We start from the raw sequence: 21,305 nt of genomic DNA, 5'->3' as shown, positions 1-21,305 counted from the left end.
GCGATGAGCCAGTTGCTCGGCCACCATTGACCAGACGTTTTCAATTGGTGAGAGATATGGAGAATGTGCTGGCCAGGGCAGCAGTCGAACATTTTCTGTATCCAGAAAGGCCCGGACCTGCAACATGCGGTCGTGCATTATCCTGCTGAAATGTAGGGTTTCGCAGGGATCGAATCAAGGGTAGAGGCACGGGTCGTAACACATTTGAAATGTAACGTCCACTGTTCAAAGTGCCGTCAAAAAAAATGGTTCAAATGGCTCTGAGCACTATGGGACTCAACATCTTAGGTCATAAGTCCCCTAGAACTTAGAACTACTTAAACCTAACTAACCTAAGGACATCACACACACCCATGCTGTCCGCCGCTCGTGGTCTCGCGGTAGCGTTCTCGCTTCCCGAGCACGGGGTCCCGGGTTCGATTCCCGGCGGGGTCAGGGATTTTCACCTGCCTCGAGATGACTGGGTGTTTGTGTTGTCCTCATAATTTCATCATCATCCAGGAAAGTGGCGCAATTGGACTGAGCAAAGATTGGGTAATTGTACGGGTGCTGAAAACCACGCTGTTGAGCACCCCACAAACCAAACATCATCATCATCACACACCCATGCCCGAGGCAGGATTCGAACCTGCGACCGTAGCAGTCCCGCGGTTCCGCACTGCAGCGCCAGAACCGCTAGACCACCGCGGCCGACGCAAAAGTACCGTCAATACGAACAAGAGATGACCGAGACGTGTAACCAATGGCACCCCATACCATCACGCCGGGTGATACGCCAGTATGGCGATGACGAGTACACACTTCCAATGTGCGTTCACCGCGATGTCGCCAAACACGAATGCGACCATCATGATGCTGTAAACAGAACCTGGATTCATTCGAAAAAATGATGTTTTGCCATTCGTGCACCCAGGTTTGTCGTTGAGTACACCGTCTCAGGTGCTCCTGTCTGTGATGCAGCGTCAAGGGTACCCGTAACCATGGTCTCCGAGCTGATAGTCCATGCTGCTGCAAACGTCATTGAACTGTTCGTGCGGATGGTTGTTGTCTTGCAAACGTTCCCATCTGTTGACTCGGGGATCGAGACGTGGCTGCACGATCCGTTACAGCCATGCGGATAAGATGCCTGTCATCTCGACGACTGCTAGAGATACGAGGCCGTTGGGATCCAGCACGGCGTTCCGTATTACCCTCCTGAACCCACCGATTCCATATTCTGCTAACAGTCATTTGTTCTCGACCAACGCGAGCAGCAATGTGGCGATACGATAAACCGCAATCGCGATAGGCTACAATCCGACCTTTATCGAAGTCGTAAACGTGATGGTACGCATTTCTCCTCCTTACACGAGCCATCACAACAACGTTTCATCAGGCAACGCCGGTCAACTACTGTTTGTGTATGGGAAATCGGTTGGAAACTTTCCTCATGTCAGAACGTTGTAGATGTCGCCACCAGCGCCAACCTTGTGTGAATCCTCTGAAAAGCTAATCATTTGCATATCACAGCATCTTCTTCCTGTCGGTTAAATTTCGCGTCTGTAGCACGTCATCTTCATGGTGTAGCAATTTTCATGGCCAGTAGTGTATGTTGGTGGCACTAAAATCGCTCTGCAGCCAGTTTCAAATGCCGGTTTCTAAATTTTGCCGATAGTTTTCCTCGAAAAGAACTGTCACCTTCCTTCCAGTGATTCCCATTTGAGTTCCCGAAGCACCTCCGTGACACTTGCGTGTTGTTCGAAATTACTGGCAACAAATCTAGCATTGCGCCTCTGAATTGCTTCGATGCTTTTCTTTAATCCGACCTGGTAAGGATCGCAAACACACGAGCAGTTATCAAAAAAAGATCGCACTAGCGTCCTGTATGTGATCTCCTTTATAGATGAATCACACTTTCCCAAAAAATTTTCCAATGAACCGAAGTCGACGATTCGCCTTCCCTACCACAAACCTTAGATAGTCGTTCCTTTTCATATCGCTTTGCAACGTTACGCCCAGAGCGAAGGAAGAAAGGAAGATTGGTTTTAACGTCCCGTCGACGTCGAGATCATTAGAGACGGAGCACAAGCTCGGACTGTGTCAAGGATGGGGAACGAAGCCAGCCGTGTTCTTTCAAGGGAACCGTCCAGGCATTTGTCTGGAGAGATTTAGAGAAATGACGGAAAACCTAAATCTGGATGGCAGAACGCGGGTTTCAACCGTCGTCCTCCCGAATGCAAGTCCAGTGTGCTAACCAATGCACCATCTCTTACAGTGTTACGTCCAGCCATTTAAACTACATGACTGTATCATGCAGGACACGAATAAGGCTGTACCCGAACACTACCGGTTTGTTTGTCCTACTCATCCGCATTAATCTACATTTTTCTACAATTAGGTCCATATTTTGTCGTAATGGTCAGTTACGCTGTCTATTTACTAGCACCTCGATCATTTGAAAAACACTCTCCGAGTATTAGTCCTGGTTTTGGTAATTGATACAGTTCCTTGTAATTAACACCGGCTTACACAGATCGAGCTAGTGATGTCGTTCACGACAGTAATCGCAACCATTTCGCGAAGCGTTGACTGTTGATCTCGCGTCACGATACACGAAAAAAAGTATCTTCAATCGTGAATTATAACTACACATAGTTTATAGATCTCTCTCAAATAGAATGTTCACCCGATTATGTATGGGTCGAGGTTCGTTACTTTCAGAACCGTCACAGGGCGGCAGATTGTTAGGTCGACGACACGACGCACGAATACAGAAGGTAGAATTATTAATAATAATTAATGATTCATTACTGATGAACTCTTGTATAGAACACATAGCTGCTAGAATGAAATTTCTATCCTTTTCTGGAAACGCAAATGTTGACAAACTGTAAACCACGCATCCAGCTTTTCTCGTGGTTCAAATGGGTGTGAAATCTTATGGGACTTAAATGCTAAGGTCATCAGTCCCTAAGCTTACACACTACTTAACCTAAATTAATCTAAGGACAAACACAGACACCCATGCCCGAGTCCATGACTGCAGCGCCTGAGACCGCTCGGCTAATCCCGCGCGGCTTTTCTCGTGGCGTTCACAACGAAAGCTCCTCACCATCCTTTCGCACTCACTATTTTTCGATTAGATTAGATGAATTTTTCATTCCATACATCCATAAAAGAGGGAATCCTCCAGGATGTGGAACATGTCAGATAAACACATTACAGAAAGGTAATTAGAAAAACTTGAGTTTCATTAATTTTAATGATCCTCAGTCAATAAACAGTAAAATTATGTACATGAATTAAATTTAAACTTCTAATATTTATAGGTTTAATACTTACATCTGCTTTCATTAAACCCGTCACTCAGACATTTGCTAGTTTCTTGGTTATTACAACCACGTATTGTCAAAAATTAAAGTATAATAAATTTTCATTAAAATGGTCTACTGCGCTTGTTGAGGAACTCATGGATGGAATAGAAGGAGTTGGCCACCACAAATTCTTTTAAATTATGTTTAAATTGTGCCTTGTCTGAAACTAAACTCTTAATGATTGCTGGTAACTTATTGAAAATGTGCGTTGCTGAATACTGGACTCCTTACTGGGCAAGAGTAAGTGATTTTAAATCTTTATGTATATTGTTCTTATTCCTAGTATTGATACTGTGTACTAAGCAGTTAGTTGGAAAAAGCGATGTATTATTTACAACAAACTTCATTAAGGAATAAATATAATGAGAAGCTGTGGTTAATAATCTGTTCTGTAAAGAGACAACTACGAAGGCGTGCTGAAAAGTAATGAGTACGAGATTTTTATGTGAAAACACTTAAAGATTTTTAAATAAAACAAACTTTATTAACATTCTACATCTTTACACTTCATGTCTAGGCCAATTTGTTCACATCGTCATTGCAGAATGTTTGGGTTTCTTGACGAGGCCACAACCTCACCTCTGCTTGCGCGGCTTCATCACTATCAAAGTTCTCGAAGGTGTTCTTTAAGTTTTGGAAACAGTTTAACCTCGGATGGGGCCAAGTCGGGACTGTATAGAGAATGACTGATGACAGTGAACGCAAGGATGTCGCAGCGCTCGTGTGTGGTCTGGGAATGTCATGCTGAAGAGTGTTCCATGTGAGGACGAGCTCTTCTAATCCGAAACTCAGTTACAGCACGCAGTTTCTCACGCCACAATTCGGTGCCCTCTAGCGGCAGGGGGCTGCAGATATGTAACAGGAAGAAGTGGCTTATAAGGCGTTTGTTCGCCCGATTCTTGAGTATCGTTCATCTATCTGGGACCTCTATCAGGTAGGACTGATAGAGGAGATAGAGAAGATCAAACGAAGAGCGGCGCGTTTCGTCACGGGATCGTTTAGTTGGCGAGAGAGCGTTACGGAGATGCTAAACAAACTATACTGGCACACGTTACAAGAGAGGCTTTGTGTACTACTTAAATGTCGGAACAGCACTTTTCAAAAATGGTTCAAATGGCTCTGAGCACTATGGGACTTAACATCTGTGGTCATCAGTCCCCTAGAACTTAGAACTACTTAAACCTAACTAACCTAAGGACAGCAGACAACACCCAGCCATCACGAGGCAGAGAAAATCCCTGACCCCGCCGGGAATCGAACCCGGGAACCCGGGCGTGGGAAGCGAGAACGCCACCGCACGACCACGAGATGCGGGCTCACTTTTCAGGAGGAGTCGGACAACATATTACTTCCTCTCTCCTCCCCCCCGCCCCCCCCCCCCTAGAAACATCTCGCGTATTGACCACGAGGAGAAATTAGGGCCATTATAAATGCTTACCGCCAATCATTCTTCCCTCGCGCTATTCGCAAGTGGAACAGAGTTGGCGGGACCAGATAGTGGTACCGAGACTACCCTCCGCCACACACCATTAGGTGGCTTGCGGAGTACAATGCAAGTGTAGATGAATAAAGATGTAGAATGTTTTTGTTTTATTTTAAAAGTTTTAAGAGTTTTCACACAAAAATTTGAAGGCATTACTTTTCACCACACCCTCGCCTCACCTGTGAGGCGGAAAGAGATGCTACAGTATACTTACACACCGAAATGAGTAGTTAGTGTATAACTATATCATGGAATTAAGGAAAAGCCATTTTAAAAATTAAACAGCAGGAGATGGCAAAGTGATTTTAAGACTCAGTGATAGAGTGTTATATGTGGATCAGGAAGGAGTTCAGATGTTAAAACTATGCAAGAACAAACCCTGTCGCCGAATTTCTCGAAGAGCAGCTCAGCGTAGTCGACGAAGTAGTCGGCGAGCACCGGGTTGGCCCAGCCGCCGAGGTCCTGCAGCTTCTGCGGCAGGTCCCAGTGGTACATCGTTACCTGCGGGCAGACACGGCGGCCGCTTACATTTCCGCTCGTTATTGTAACAACAGGCGCACGGTCGCCGCTAAGACATTTCCGCCGCTCTGGTATCGCTGCGCACGATAATCCTGCTCGTTCTTTCTACCCGCACACTGCACTCTTCCATTGACCGGACGAACTGGGTGCCAGGACGTATCAGCAACTTACACGCATCAGCTGTAATGTCACACCTCTCTTAATTGGCACTATGCTCTACTATAAAGTGTAGTCCAACACCAACCTAGTGTGCACCAGTTTAGCTCAAGAAGCACTGTGCAGCTGCTGCAGCTATGATGTCCAAGCGGGTGAAGACATTAATATATTGTGTGGTCAAAATAGGAAGACTTAAATCAAGTGTGGTATTTTGGTAAACCTAATAATGAAATCCGCATGCTATTTTCATAGCGCATCCACAGTATCAGTGTAAATTTCATACCCAAGGCTTCAGTTCGTATGTAAACGCCCCCATGGCGATATCAATACGCCAGGAACGTGTTCCTATGGTAGTTATAGCCCATTATTAACTGCAATTTGCAGAACTGTATAGAATATATCAGTATAAAGAACAGCCTTTACCCAGCAGCTTCGCTCGCTTAAACATCCGCCTCATATATTGCACACATCGCCTCCTCTGTCCACCTTATCCCCCCAACCGTCCATATCCTCCTCCAGACCCTCACTGTCTGTCCATAGCCTCCTTCCCCTCTGTCCCTCTCTGACTGTCCCTTCGAGCATATCTCCTTCCCCCATCCTCTATCCCCATCTTTTTTTCCCTCCTCACCCTGTCCATCTAATCTTCTTTCCCCCTATTTCGCCCACTCTCCCTCCCCCCTCTCTCTGCCTACCTCTTCCTCCCTGCATCTTTTCCCATCCCCTCCTACCCTTGTCTACCTCTGTCCATCTCCTCACCCTCAACTCTCCCTGCCCCATTTCTCCATGTCAATTCCTCCTCCTCCTTCTCTCTTTGTCCGTCTCACCCTCCTCTACTCCGTATTTAACTCCTCCTGCCCCCTCCCATTACACCTACTCCTCCCTATCTCAACCTATTCATCTTCTTCATCCCATCTCTCCCTATCAATCTCCTCCTCCCTACTCTCCCCATCTGCCTTCTCCTCCCATTACTCTCTCTGTTCCCCCTCTCTTGCCCTCTCTCTGTCCCTCACCTCCTTGTCCTCCCTCTTTGTCCATTCCCCCTGTATTCCTCTGTCCATATCCATCCCCTTCTGCCCATGTCCCTCCCCTTCTTCTGTCCATCTCCTGCTTTCCCCAACACGGCCATATGCACATAATCTATACAGTAGGACAATACTATTGCCACAACAGGATCGTTGCGTCAGGCAGCCTACACATCAGGGTCTTGAAAACAGTTTTTTCTGCCCCTGACATCTAGGCTACTCCAAAACTAGTTGATAACAAATGCCTGTACTACACCAACACAAAACACCTGTAATACAAGGCAGCCTATATGTCAGGGCATGGAACACCATTTCTTGCTCCTGATGTGTATGCTACATTGCAAAGCAGGTCAGTAAGAGAGGCTCTTACTGTTCTCACATAACATGCCTGTCATGCACGGAACCTGTATACCACAGGGGAAAACACATTTTTTCTCATATCTCTGCTCCTATTGGAGCTTGGAGAGTATAGCCCCTACAGTGGCGATACTTTTGAGGCTTGTTGTTTCTGTGCCAAATGTGGTTGAAACTGATCCAGTGGGTTGGGTGGAGATCTTAAACACACACACACACACACACACACACACAGTTTTAAAATAATACACAATGATGGCTTTCACAGATGGTATGTGTGTCCTTGGTGATTTTTATTTTATGGGCATTAGGCTATCGTCCAAGGCATATTTCTGCATTTAAAATTTCGCCTCCTAATGCTGCAGTCATCATCACAGATTATAAGGATTCAATAGCATTTTCAAACTAAAACAAGCTCAGCAAGCCGAAGTGCTTATAAGAATCCACATAACAGTCAGTTTGCGACATCATAAAACCTCACAGTATGTTGTGGGGCTTGTCGTGGGAAATACTTGGCGCTATTTGCCTCATTTAGCACCTAGGTTCACAACTTGTCCAATTTAAATCATCCTTCTTTTCTCTTAAAGCAATTTCCATGCTTTTGAATTTCCATGGCCTCTGTGTACAGCCAACGTATGCTACCTGAGAAACAAAGTGAAGTGTACAAGAGAGGAGGAGGAGGAGGAAATAAAAAGAAAATTTGCAGGTTTAAAGGAAATGAGGTGTTATTTCAGTGATTACAAATTCTAGTAAAATTTACAAAATGTTCAAATATTTAAATGTGTGTGAAATCTTATGGGACTTAACTGCTAAGGTCATCAGTCCCTAAGCTTACACACTACTTAACCTAAATTATCGTAAGGACAAACACAGACACCTATGCCCGAAGGAGGACTCGAACCTCCGCTGGGACCAGCCGCACAGTCTATGACTGCAGCACCTGAGACCGCTCGGCTAATCCTGCGCGGATAAAGTTTACAAAGACCGTGGCTCTCAGCAGCTTGTGGTTTCTGGTTATCATTGTTGATTCTCGATCACAGAGCCCCAGGTTCGATTCATGATCGAATTGGGGATTGTCTCCACTCAAACATCGTTGTATGTGTTATCACCATTCCATCTCCATCAACGTGTAAGCCGCTGAAGTGGCGTCAAACAGAAAGACCTGCACCAGCGGCCCATCATCCCAGATGGTGTCCCATGGCCAGTAATTCAGTAATCACACTCACTAATACAAAGAACTTGGCAGTGTGGGGTCACTTATCACTATGACATTGCACACCCTCTGGTCTGGTGGAATGCACTGATTCGGTTGGGAAGAGTATCATAAAGCGATTGTATCATCACCTGATGCAAGCTGGCCCAAACTGTTGTAAGTGCTCCTTGATATCCTCGACACTGGCCCTGGGACAAAGTTAATGTCAGAGCTGGTTCCACACACATTCTATTGGAGACACATCTCAGAATCTTACTGACAACGGGAACACCTCATCATCTCGTGGACAGTTCATAGAGACACTTGCAAAGTGGGGACAAGCACTGTCCTGTTGGAAAACGGCACCACGACACTGTCGTACGGGAGGTGATACATAAGGACGCAGTTGTGCCGACAGAGTCCCCCCCAATCACTACCATCCATGACCTGAAGTCATACCCGACAGGTCTCCACACCACGTCACCAGGAGTAACACCACTGTGCTAATCTCTGACCAGTGGTGAGGGATTGTCCACCGGGACTGTGACGGCGAGTATTCTTTCCCTCAAATGCCTCATGAAGTCGAACACTGGACCCCTGTCACATCCAAATGCCCTCTGCTGGCCATTCTACTTGTCACACAGAATTTCTATTCTTATCATGTACATCTGCCAACATGTATGAAGTTAAATTTGAGCGACCATGTCTTCTGGTACTTCACTATTTCTGTCAGGCAGCTTAGTAATGATTCGATCTTAATAAAACCATATAATTGGAGAAACGAGTCTGGTATTTTGACAGTCCCTGCACACTATGTGCTGCTGCCGATTTATCTGTGCTTCTGAGACTACAATTGGTACTGATTTACTTAAGGTGAGTGTTAATACTTCTTCTTGTGGTTCCTATTTATACATGAGCGTTTCGTGAAATTGTGTAAACAGTTCTACTTGCTAATCTTTTTTAAGTTTGAAACTGCTACCCGAGTCTTTGCAGCCTCTGATATGTCCAGCATTTGGATACGAAACGTTAGGTATGGACTATCGTCCATAAAACAAGCCGGCCGCGGTGGCCGTGCGGTTCTAGGTGCTGCAGTCCGGAACTGCGGGACTGCTACGGTCGCAGGTTCGAATCCTGCCTCGGGCATGGATGTGTGTGATGTCCTTAGGTTAGTTAGGTTTAAGTAGTTCTAAGTTCTAGGGGACTGATGACGTAAGATGTTAAGTTCCATAGTGAGAGCCATTTGAACCATTTGAACCATAAAACAAAAATCGAAGTATACATGTTAACTTTTGTTAAAACTGATAGTACAACAGCGAATTTTGTTGATCTGTTTTATATAATACACCACAACTAAGTCCCATTTGTTGTTTACAGCGTTATATCAGCAAACGAAGTTTTCAAAGAGCACACTTGAAGTTTGAAAGAAAGAGAAACGTGCATGGATATTCTAGTACGTATTACAAATATAATAAATAATTTACATTATACAAGACAACTTAATCTTCAAACAAATACTTTACTTACATATTCTACAGAAATAATAATATCATCTACTCTTGGCAGTGGTTGAAATTAAGCATGGACGTTAGTATTACAGGTTACAAAATATAACTGAGTTACACTCTCGTAGACAAAAACTAATTACCACGAAGGAATTATCTGAATGGAAATGTGACGAACGTGTACAGACAAAAACATGATTACAACTTTTGAAAAATGGGATCATTTATTCAAGATATAGAGAGCTTCACAAATTGGGCAAGTCCACCTCAGGTCCTTATGCAAACAGTTATTCGGCTTGGTATTGATACTAGGGCCGCTGGGTGTCCTCCTGAGGGATGACGTGCCAAATTCTGTCGACCTGGTGCGTCAGATCGTCAAAATGCCGAAATAGTTGAAGGACCCTGCCCATAATGCTCCGAACGTTCTCGTTTGGGGAGAGATAAGGCTACGTTGGTGGCCGAGGTAGAGCTTTGCAAGTATGAAGACAAGCTGTAGAAACTCTCGTCGTGTGCAGGTGGGCTTTATCTTGCTGAAATGTAAGCCCAGGACGGCTTCGCATGCAGAGCAACAAAACGGGGCGTAAAACATCGTCGACATATTGCAGTGCTGTAAAAGTTCCACAGATGGCACTACGTAAAGAAAGGCCATCCCACGCCATTACTCCTGGGCGTCGGGCCGTATGGTGGGCAACAGTCAGGAAAGTATCCCACTGCCGTGTGGGGCGTCATCAGAAACATCTTCGGCCTAGAATCTCATTGACTCAAGTAGAATTATATTCTTTGATGAGTCTCGCTCCAAACAGAGCCCCGGTGGCCAGGATGGACGTGTTTGGAGACACCCCAGACAATTGTGGGATACTAACATTGAGCGGTACTGCAGCTCGCATTGGTGCTGTTGGTAAGTTTCCACCCACTGTTGGAGGCAAGACGGTATCGTTTAGTTGGCATGGTTGCAGTTGTTTGTATTCTTCTCATGTTGACTGGCGCCACTCGGTTTCTCAAGCGTTGCCTGTCCGCTGGTGACAGCAGCGGCGGTTATCGATATGTATTAACTGTTGCCCTATCTTTGGGGCGACGTCGTTGTTTTTCCGGGTCTTGTGAGTGGGCCAGTTCAGTTGGGGAACTCAGGAGGAGCCAGGTCCGCGTAGTGAGACAACAAGCCGGGACCGCTGGCGGCACGGATGGACTGCCAGATGGAAGGGCTGTGGTGACGAGGGTGCACAACCTCGTCGTAACCCAGATCCAGCTAGCTTTAAGGTGAGTGCATTTCCGCTCTAAACACAGTATTCTGGGGACGTAGTGCAGACCGCCTGCTCCGGCTTTGGCGTATTGTTCCATCGTTGCATTTGGTTTATCGGACGTCAGGTAGCTTCAGCAAGATTATCATTAGTCATTCGTTAGACTGCCACTGTCTGATTTACCATCTTGTGAAGTGAATGCAACTCTTGGCTGCCTATCTCATCGCTCGCGAAATTGTTTGTTGCTGCACCTTATCAGAGGTCGATTCCTGGAGCACTGGCTGGATCAGTTGCTTTTTTAAAATTAGCTTTTGCTATTGTATTTGCTGTTTTACAGCAGGGCTCAAAATTTTTTTTTATATTATTGCCGTTCCTGGCGTGAAAGGCCTTCAGCTGTGATTGTGGCTGTGCGGCTGGTCACGGCGGAGGTTCGAGTCCTCCCTTGGGCATGGGCGTGTGTGTTTGTTCAAATGGCTCTGAGCACTATGGGACTTAACTGTTGAGGTCATCAGTCCCCTAGAACTTAGAACTACTTAAACCTAACTAACCTAAGAACATCAGACACATCCATGCCCGAGGCAGGATTCGAACCTGCGACCGTAGCGGTCGCGCAGTTCCAGACTGTAGCGCATAGAACCGCTCGGCCACACCGGCCGGCTGTGTGTTTGTCCTTAGGATAATTTAGGTTAAGTAGTGTGTATGCTTAGGGACTGATGACCTTAGCAGTTAAGTCCCATAAGATTTCACACACATCTGAATATCTGTGATTGTGGTCATTTGCCTTAAAATTCTAATTTGGTATTTGTATTTTAGAAGTAAGCCTTAAAACCTTATTTACTGCCATTTCTGGCGTCTGATTCCATCTGCTGTGTTTGTGGCGACTTGCCTGTAATTTGTAAGTTGCAGCGGATTTTAAACACTTTTTAATTTATTGACATTCCTGGCATGTAAGGCCTTCTGCCCAGATCACAGTGGCTTGCTTTTAAAACATTATCTGTTGTATCTGTATTTAATGGTGATTTGCTAAATTGTAACTCACTGAAAACACTATTATTTACACTGTTGCTTATTACTTCATTAATAATGAAAGGTCTCTGTTGGATTCCTTTCATGTTTGATTTCTTAAATCTGTTGTCATTTACGGCATAAATTCCTCTTCTAAATTTACTGTGGCGTTTCTGACTATCTGGGAGGAGACTGAGTAGTGGAACGTGTTACTTTTACACATAAACAAGAACGATCTGTCACACTACTACACTTTAAAACACAGTTTGTATGTAATTCATGTCACACAGTCTCATACGGAACCTACGTCCGCTTTCTTTCATATACTGTATATGATAAGATACTGTCATCCCCCTTTCCTTCTGTGTGAGAGAATGAAGGAGCGAATGTATTTCTAGTTGCATGCTTGAGGGTAGCAGACAAGCCTGTCTGCTAGAGAACAGTAGGACCAACGTCGGAACAGGTAGCTACGCTTTCTAAAAGCAAAGAGGTTTCTATCCTTAGTATGGTCCTGTCCGTCCGTTGTCATGTTGGTATAGGAAGCTGCCGCTCTGGCCACTTCCGTTTGTATTTGTGAGCCACCCCTCAGGAAGGGACCAGTCAGTCTGTCCGTGGCGAGCGTCTGAAGTGGTAAGATCTCCGGCTGAGCGCGTGTCTGCTAAGTCCGTAGGACAATGGATTTCTTAAGTTCAGCCTAACTGAAAATTTAATCACCTTTATTTCAGGTTTAGCTCTAAAATATCTAATGTTATCTTAAATTACAACGCAGTGTAATTCGCGTGTGAAGTTCGGAATATCTTCCGGTAGTTGCTTTGTTACTACTTTGTGAGTAAAGTCGAACCACGTGTTGATCAGTAAATCTAACTAAGATCATCAATCTTAAATGTGAGTGTGCGTGAGATTATAACATCTCGTCTTGACAATATTTTTCAATATAGCAACTTTTCTTTATGTTCAACCCACGTGGGGTGTACTTTGTGAGACCACTACCACGTGCTTATATAATTGTTTGACCCATCAGGTTAATAGTAAGACGTTAGTAACCAGTTCGAGGTTTTTCTTTTGTAAATTGCTTTTCGATCTAATTTATTTTAATTATCAAAATTATTGTGGAGTTACACGCTTTGTGTAAACCAAGTTGACCACGTGAAGCATGTGGTGTAATCATCAAAGTAGCCCTCAGCTATTCTTTTTGGGAAGATTTCACAGAGAGTTAGTATGAATTTAGTATACCAGTGTGTGGTAATTACCTGACGGACAGGATTGTGCTACGAACGTAATTTCTTTGGGTGAAAATTGAGTCGGTTGGTAATGGTTAATTTTCTCTTGCATATGTTTCAACGTTCTTTGTGTGTTGTTTTATGAATGCAGTGTTGTATGGAGTCTCCCAATCTTGGCTCCATATTTGATGTGTTCCGTAAGATTACAAACTCACATTTTCACAGTCGTAAGTAAGGCACCAGTTTATTTATGAATCAAATTTAATATGCTGAAATTTCAATGATCAGTGTTAAAATAAATTTCCAAATATAAACTGATTTATTTCTTTTTATCTAAATTCTCTTTTATATATACATATCACCGGTTGTCGTATGACTATTAAAAGATTATAATTAATGTTAGTCTGGTTGGGAATTTGGTAAGCTAGACTGGATACCTGGTGAAACAGTTGCGCAGTAATGCAAGGTTAACTTCCCCAGACAGCTCATAGCTTTTAAACCGCTTTTATTGTCTATCAGCACCGCTTACACCGCAAATTAAAGTAACAACGTTACAATAACGTGTGGTATTTTTTATTTATTGTTGATTCTGGAAGTACTGGTTTAAAATAATTGTGTGTAATTGTAAAAGGCAACAAACAGTAACTGATTAAGGCCCCGTCCACAGTCGTAACCGAATCCTGCCTTCCCTTGACTACCAGGTCACAAATGTGGCTGTCGCCCACCTTACAGCCCGTCACACAGGAATGATGGTCTGGGGTGGCATTACATTTCGTAGCAGGACCTCTTTGGTTGTCACCCGCGGCAATCTCATAGCACAGCGATATTCGTCGACGATATTCTACGTCCCTTTTTATTGTCCTTCATGCCATCCGTCATGGCTTTACATTTCAGCAAGATAAAGCCCGCCCGCACTTCGCGAGAGTTTCTAGTGCTTGTATTTGTGCTTGCCAAGGTCGCCGGATTTCTCTCCAATTGAGAACGTTTGGAGCACTATGGGCAGCGCCCTACAAGCATCTCCGGCTTTTGACAGTCTAATGCGCCACTCTGACAAAACTTGGCACGATATCCCTGGGGAGGACACCCAACAACTCCATAAATCAATGCGAAGCCGAATAAATGCTTGCATAAGGGCCAGAGGTGGACCAATGAGTTGTTGACTTGCTCAATTTGTGAAGCTCTTTCTCTTGAATAAACCATCCAAATTTTCCGAAATTTTAATCATTTGTTTGGCTGTAGATGTACATAACATCTACCGATGTCCGTCCCATTCGGATAATTCCTTCGTGATGCGTCGTTCTTTAGTGTATTTAATAATCACGTAATCTGCAATTCTATCGTATACTGAAGTATAGTACCACTAATACTGTGGACTGATGACTGAAAAGTATATAACAGAAAATGAGAGACAGAGACTTTGTTCACTTCAAGTCCCATAAATATGAGATGCAAACAATACAGACTCATGAAACTTCCTGGCAGATTACAATCCGGGACTTCTGCCTTTCGCAGACAAGTGATCTACCAACTGAGCTACGCAAGCACGACTCACGATCCATACTCACAGCTTTATTTCCGGCAGTACCTCATCTCCTAACCTCCAAATTTCACAGAAGTTTTCCTGCGAAACTTGCAGGGCTAGCACTGCTGGAAGAAAGGATATTGAAAAGACACGGCTTAGCCACAGCCTGGAAACGTTCTGAAAACAAAGATTCATGTTCTGGTAGCATGTAAAACGCCTGCAGAATAAAAGGTTGAGTTTACGCTTATGCTGCTTGGAAACATTTAAGATGATCACACGGTGTTTTTGTGGCCTTCAGTCGGATGACTGGTTTAATCCAGTTCTCCATGCTACTCAAGCTGCTTTATCCTGGTCATGCCTCTTCATCTTCAAATAACTAATTCGAGCTACATCCTTTTGAAACTGTCTACTGCATTCGTCTCTTGCCCCCTCTATAAATTTTACCCCCACACTTTCTTCCAACACTAAACTGATGATCACTTGCTGTCACGGAACGTATACTATAATCCGATCCATTCTTTTAGTCAAGTTGTGTCATAAATTTCTTTTATCCCCAATTCTGTTGAGCGCCTCCTCATTAGTTACGTAATCTAGCCATCTAATCTTCAGTATTCTACTGTACAATCGCATTTGAAAAGCTTCTGTTCTCTTATTGTTTGAAATTTTTATTGTCCACGTTAAACTTCCATACAAGGCTACTCTACAAGCAAATAGCTTCGGAAAAGACTTCCTAAACTTAAGTCTACACTCAATATTAGCAAATTTCTCTTCTTCACAAACGCTTTGCTTGCCATTGCTAGTTCACATTTTATATCCTCTCTACTTCCTTCATCATCAGTAATTTTACTGTCCAAACAGTAAAACACATCTACCGCTTTTTATGTCTCGTTTCCTGATACAATACCTTCAGCATAGCGTGATTTATTTCTACTATTCTCCATTATCCTTGTTTTGTCCTTGTTAATGTTCATCCTATAGCCTCCTTTCAAGACACTGTTCATCCCATTCAGCTGTTTTCCACGCCCTTTGCTACATCTGACAGAATTACGACGTCATCCGCAAAACTCAAAGTTTTTATTTTCTCTCCTGATCTTTAATTCATTCTCCAAACTTGTCTTTGGTTTCCTTAACTGCTTCGTCAGATGGTCACCTAACTGACATGAACAAGGTCGAGGAATGAGATCGTCAGTAGATTTTTTGAAGTAACTATTTCAGTTAAGTGATTCAGGGAAAGCTCGAAAAGCTAAAATCAGAATGGTTGGACGCGTGTTTGGAACATACGCATGACGATTGCGAGTCCTTTGTCTCGACCACAGATCCACCTGTCTCTGTGCAAGCGACACAAACAGTTTTGCTGCGTGCGCTGTCGTCGGCTTTCATCTGGTGAAGCAACAGGACAGGACAAACTTCGGCTTTCAGCCGACGCCACGCGGAATAATCGGCTTTCAGTTGTCGCCATGCGGAATAATCCCATAATTTCATTTCTGGTATAACGCAGGCCATCCAACAGCACACTCACTTTCGATTTCGTCCTCACAATGGAACACAGGAGTGGCCTAAAATCCCTCGTCAAATCTGCGGGAACTCCATCGCGCAGTCGCCACGTGTGCCGGTGTACACCGCGAGACGCATGGCTCTGTATTACCAGCTAATGGAGTTCCGTCGAAATATCAATCAGTGCAGAGCTTCGACGATACAAAGCAGAACGCGATAAAGCCACCAGCAGTGGCGCTAACACACGCATGCCCTGCGAATTACTCTTGATGGGCAATGACTGGAACCTCGAAGAGCAGCCTGTTACGTGATGTTTGCAGACTCACGAGGCACTCTTGATGTCACCGATGATCATCTCTATCACCTCCGATTCCAATCCAGTTCATAATTTTTGGTTATTCTAAGAATGGCGTAAAACTCCGAGGTGTACTGTTTGTGTAGTCGGTAGTTCCAATAACGACATTACGAACTTATGAAGAAAGAGGACTTTCGTTCGTGAATCAGATGGTTATATAATGTCAGCAGGGGCCGATTGATATGAAAATTACCGCAAAATCACTCTAGTACCACATTCATCAAAAAAATAAGAGCACCTTATTTAAATCGGTAACACAAAACTTGAAAGTGGTTTAGAACAGAGATAGTTTGTTTTTACGAGACGTAGGGTCTGTTACATTAAAAAAAAAAAAGATTAGCGACTTAGCAAAACAGTACGAATTCAAAGATTTGGGGAAGGCTTCTGAGAACGTGGAATGTAATAATTTGTTTTACATACTTAAGTTGTGTGGTACCAAAAACAGCGAGGAGGAAAACCCATTCTCTTTTTACGAGAAGTAGATCGCGAAATACAGCAAGACGGGATAGCTGCCCCACTCCTTGAACAATTTATCCTCTTTTCTGCTTTCTAATCTACACGTAACGCAAGGAATTCATCCCGTTCCTTCACTGGGTCGTATGTTAATTTTTGTATCTAGCAGTGCTAATGGCAAAGAGTGGCCCGATACCCTCCCTGTACAGGCCATCGCAGTTGCTGCATTCTCCAAATGTTGAACGGACTGCCAACCGAATGACTGAAACCATGTACTCTTCAAAATTCAGACCCGCTGACAACTGTTTTAGGATTAACACACCTTATATGAATGGCCAAATTCCCCTATTTAAAAAAAAATACATTTCTAGGTTTCCATACCTCAATCAGTAAAAACGGAGCCTTCATAGATTCACTTTGTTGTCTGTTGTCTGTCTGTCTGTCTGTTAAAACCCTTTTTCTTGGATCGATATATGTATGAAGTTCAAATTTATGTCACATACTAAGTGGCAGAAAGCCATTTCTGAAAGTATTTGTATGGAACGCAGCATGTATGGAAGTGAAACATAAACGATAACTAGTTTGGACAAGAAGAGAAGAGAAATGTTCGAAATGTAGTGCTACAGAAGAATGCTGAAGATTAGTTGGGGTAGATCACGTAACTAATGAGGAGGTATTGAATAGAATTGGTGAGAAGAGGAATTTGTGGCACAACTTGACAAGAAGAAGGGATCCGTTGGTAGGAAATGTTCTGAGGCATCAAGGGATCACCAGTTTAGTACTGGAGGGCAGCTTGGAGGGTACAAACCATAGAGGGAGACCAAGAGATGAATACACTAAGCGGATTCAGAAGGATGTAGGTTGCAGTAGGTACTTGGAGATGAATAAGCTTGCGCAGGATAGAGTAGCATGGAGGGCTACATCAAACCAGTACCTGGACTGAAGACCACACCAACAACTAAGGTCTATGGTCCCTTGGTTGTGTAAAAAGTCGAAACTTCTACGTCAATGCCGGCCGCGGTGGTCTCGCGGTTAAGGCGCTCAGTCCGGAACCGCGCGACTGCTACGGTCGCAGGTTCGAATCCTGCCTCGGGCATGGATGTGTGTGATGTCCTTAGGTTAGTTAGGTTTAAGTAGTTCTAAGTTCTAGGGGACTGATGACCACAGATGTTAAGTCCCATAGTGCTCAGAGCCATTTGAACCATTCTACGTCAATGCAGTCAGTAAATACGGCCATTTATGTCACGTATTTTGATATTCACAAACTTTTCATTGACCTAGAATCATGAAATTCTGTAAGAATCAAGGTTTGACGGTAGAACTAAAGGGAAAAAAATCCGAAACTTGTTAATTTGTAATTATAACACACGAAAAAATATTTTTGTCATCTGTTGTCCGAGTATCTGTCAGTCTGTTAAGACTCCCTGTTTTCTCTGGTACGGTTGTTCGTATCAAGTTGAAATTTATGTCACCGGAGGTATATATTACCCTGGCAGTGCAGAAACGATAAACTTCTAAGTTAATGCAATCAAAAGATATGGTCGTATATGTCACATATTTTGATACTCGCAAACTCTCTCAAAACAACGTATAGTGTACATCTCGTAGATCTAGAATCATGAAAATTGGCGAGAAGCAAGGTTTCACAGTACAAGTAAATGAAAAAAAAACAGAAAATATTCAATTTGTAATTATATCACATGAAAATCATTTCTTTCGTCATTTTTTTTCAGACTTCAAACTCAAAATCTGCTCGAAAGTCTTCCAATCCCTGATAATAGGCCTAAATCGTCGAGATCCTCCGTTCCCAAAATGGATTAACTGTCTGCATACATAATTAAGTTTGTACAGAACCTTCAGGGCGCGGATCCTAGTCGTACTTGGCCAATTTCTTCTTTTTCCTAAGGTTTGACACTTCAAAAATTATTCCTGTTCGGAATTATTGGTTCCATAATATTTGACCCTTAAAATATAATTCTTTCAGAATTACAATGCTGCAGTTTTGTTGTTCCAGTTTTCCTGTTTACGAAATATATACGTGTACTCAAATAACGTGTTACTTAATGAAATGTTCCACGTAAAAAATATAGCTCTCCAGAAAGTTGCTGGCGAGCTTTGAAATTTCCAGTGCACGTCAGAACTTCCTTCTCACGTAACATTACCTACCATTTTTGATATTTTTTTTAATTATACGATTTATAGCTGAACCGAATTACTTCATCGTCTGATATATATTAGCCATTTTTTCTGTTTTTCATATTATTGACGAAGATGTAATTGCTGAGAGTTTCACCATTTTGCAGCTCCTGTACTGCGCACATCTCTACATAAGAGTAACGCGCAACGGAATAACAGTCTGCAGTGATTGTTCAACGTGTAAGCGCTGTCAATAGTTATTCGTGAAGTATAGTCATTATTTTAGTCATTCTGTTTGTCATTTTCCGTTAACCAGTCGTCGTCCAGCATTAAAAGAGCAAAGTAATCGCGTTAATTACCTGTTTTGTCACTTATGAGTCATTTCTGTTTATCGTTAATCATTCAGTCATTGCAGGAAGAGTGAAGGTCGAAAACCAGCTAAAAACGTGGAATTTGTCTGATATTTCCCGTGCAAAAAATAACGAGTTAAGCTTGGCAATTGATATGGTGCACCGCGCCTTCTGCGCCAACCTATTAAACAGAGTAACATTTGCACCCTACGCCCTCCATTCTTTGTTAAATTTGTTCCAGTCTCTGTTATTCCCTTTAATTTTTGTGCTCGACGGCTCCATGCAATACATTGGAAGTCTTGATGTCTTGACACACGTCCGGTACCCTCTTCTAGTTTCCTTATCGATTCCTTGCCGAAACTCCTCAATTCTTACCTCATCAGTCCACTTAACTTAAAACATCCTTCTGTAAAACCGAATCTCTAACGCCTCCATTCCCTTATTCTCTCGTTTCCTTACAGTCGATTATTCAGGCTTGCTTACGAATCTGTGCTCGTAACGTACATTATCAGAAATTCCTATGTTTAATAATAGTGTAAGTAGGCTGTTTATGTTTTCTTATTGGCAACGTTACGTAGCGCTCTGTATGAAAATCACTGGCTGTGCTGTGTGCAGTCTGTGGCTAGTTTGCATTGTTGTCTGCCATTGTAGTGTTGGGCAGCGGCAGCTGTATGTGAACAGCGCGTAGCGTTGCGCAGTTGGAGGTGAGCTGCCAGCAGTGGTGGATGTGGGGAGAGAAATGGCGGAGACTTGAAATTTGTAAGACTGGATGGCATATATACTATGATTATTAAGGTAAATACATTGTTTGTTCTCTATCAAAATCTTTCATTTGCTAACTATGCCTATCAGTAGTTTAGTGCCTTCAGTAGTTTGAATCTTTTATTTAGCTGGCAGTAGTGGCGCTCGCTGTATTGCGGTAGTTCGAGTAACGAAGATTTTTGGTGAGGTAAGTGATTTGTGAAAGGTACAGGTTAATGTTAGTCAGGGCCATTCCTTTGTAGGGATTTCTGAAAGTCAGATTGCGTTGCGCAAAAAAATATTGTGTGTCAGTTTAAGCACAGTCGTGTACAATTCTTCTAAGGGGACGTTTCATATGTCGACCCTTAGCCGAGGATACCTCACTGGAATCTTGTGATTTTTTCTTGTAGTTTGTGTAATTAGTGTAGATTTTGTTTATTGCGATTGCGTAATTGTAGAGAGAATCTCCTTTGTAGTTGTAGTTTTTCATTCTTGTACAGTAAAACAGTTGTAGCATGCATGTAGATTTGCACCAAGTATTTCGCAGCTGCGCTTGCAATTAACTAGCTATTATTTTCAGTGCTATGTTAATGTGTTCCCCTATTTTTCCTCTTCAAATTGTGTTTTTCTGTGTTATCGTGTGAAATATTGTGACAATAATGGCGTGTGAAAAACGTAATACTAGGCTCCAAAGTAAACTGAGAAATAACAGTGAAGACGAAAGCAGTGTGTTAACGCCACCATGTAATGAATTAACAAATATTCAAAGTAGTAATTTGGTAATTGTGCATAGGGAAATGGAACGGGCGTCAAATAATGGTGTAGACAGTGAAACAGGTAGTGAACAGGGAAGCATTATCGATCGATCGGTCGGCAACAGCTCGCCTCAGGAATCCGAAATGACAGAACACAATATTGCAAATACTGTAGACTCAGATTTTGGGTTCTCACCGTTTTCTCAAATGAGTCAAGACACATTTTCCGCTTGTCAAAATGTGAATGTTGCCGGTGCAAATTCACTGCCGAAAAGCACTGAGGAACATGTTTCAGACACCAGTGCACTGTTATTACAGTTAATGCAACAAATGGGACAAAGGCTACAAAAGTTATACACAACGCTTGAACAAAATCAGAAACAAATGGGACAAAATCTTCAAAAGTTACACACAATCGAACAAAATCAGAGACAAACACAGCAAAAGTTAGGCAC

At 43.1% G+C, this 21,305-nt stretch overlaps 1 protein-coding gene across 1 annotated transcript in view; it reads right to left on the bottom strand.

The window, feature by feature from the left end:
- The window catches only part of LOC126094611 (myrosinase 1-like), a 230,084-nt gene that overhangs the window by 68,061 nt on the left and 140,718 nt on the right, over nt 1–21,305 (bottom strand). The window contains exon 5 of the mRNA XM_049909089.1: nt 5,215–5,337. Within this exon, the coding sequence (XP_049765046.1) occupies nt 5,215–5,337 (123 nt within the window). The remainder of the gene's footprint in view (nt 1–5,214; nt 5,338–21,305) is intronic.

The sequence above is a fragment of the Schistocerca cancellata genome, chromosome 8 (assembly GCF_023864275.1).
Source record: "Schistocerca cancellata isolate TAMUIC-IGC-003103 chromosome 8, iqSchCanc2.1, whole genome shotgun sequence".
Lineage (NCBI taxonomy): Eukaryota > Metazoa > Arthropoda > Insecta > Orthoptera > Acrididae > Schistocerca > Schistocerca cancellata.
This window is presented reverse-complemented; position numbering and strand designations above follow the sequence as displayed.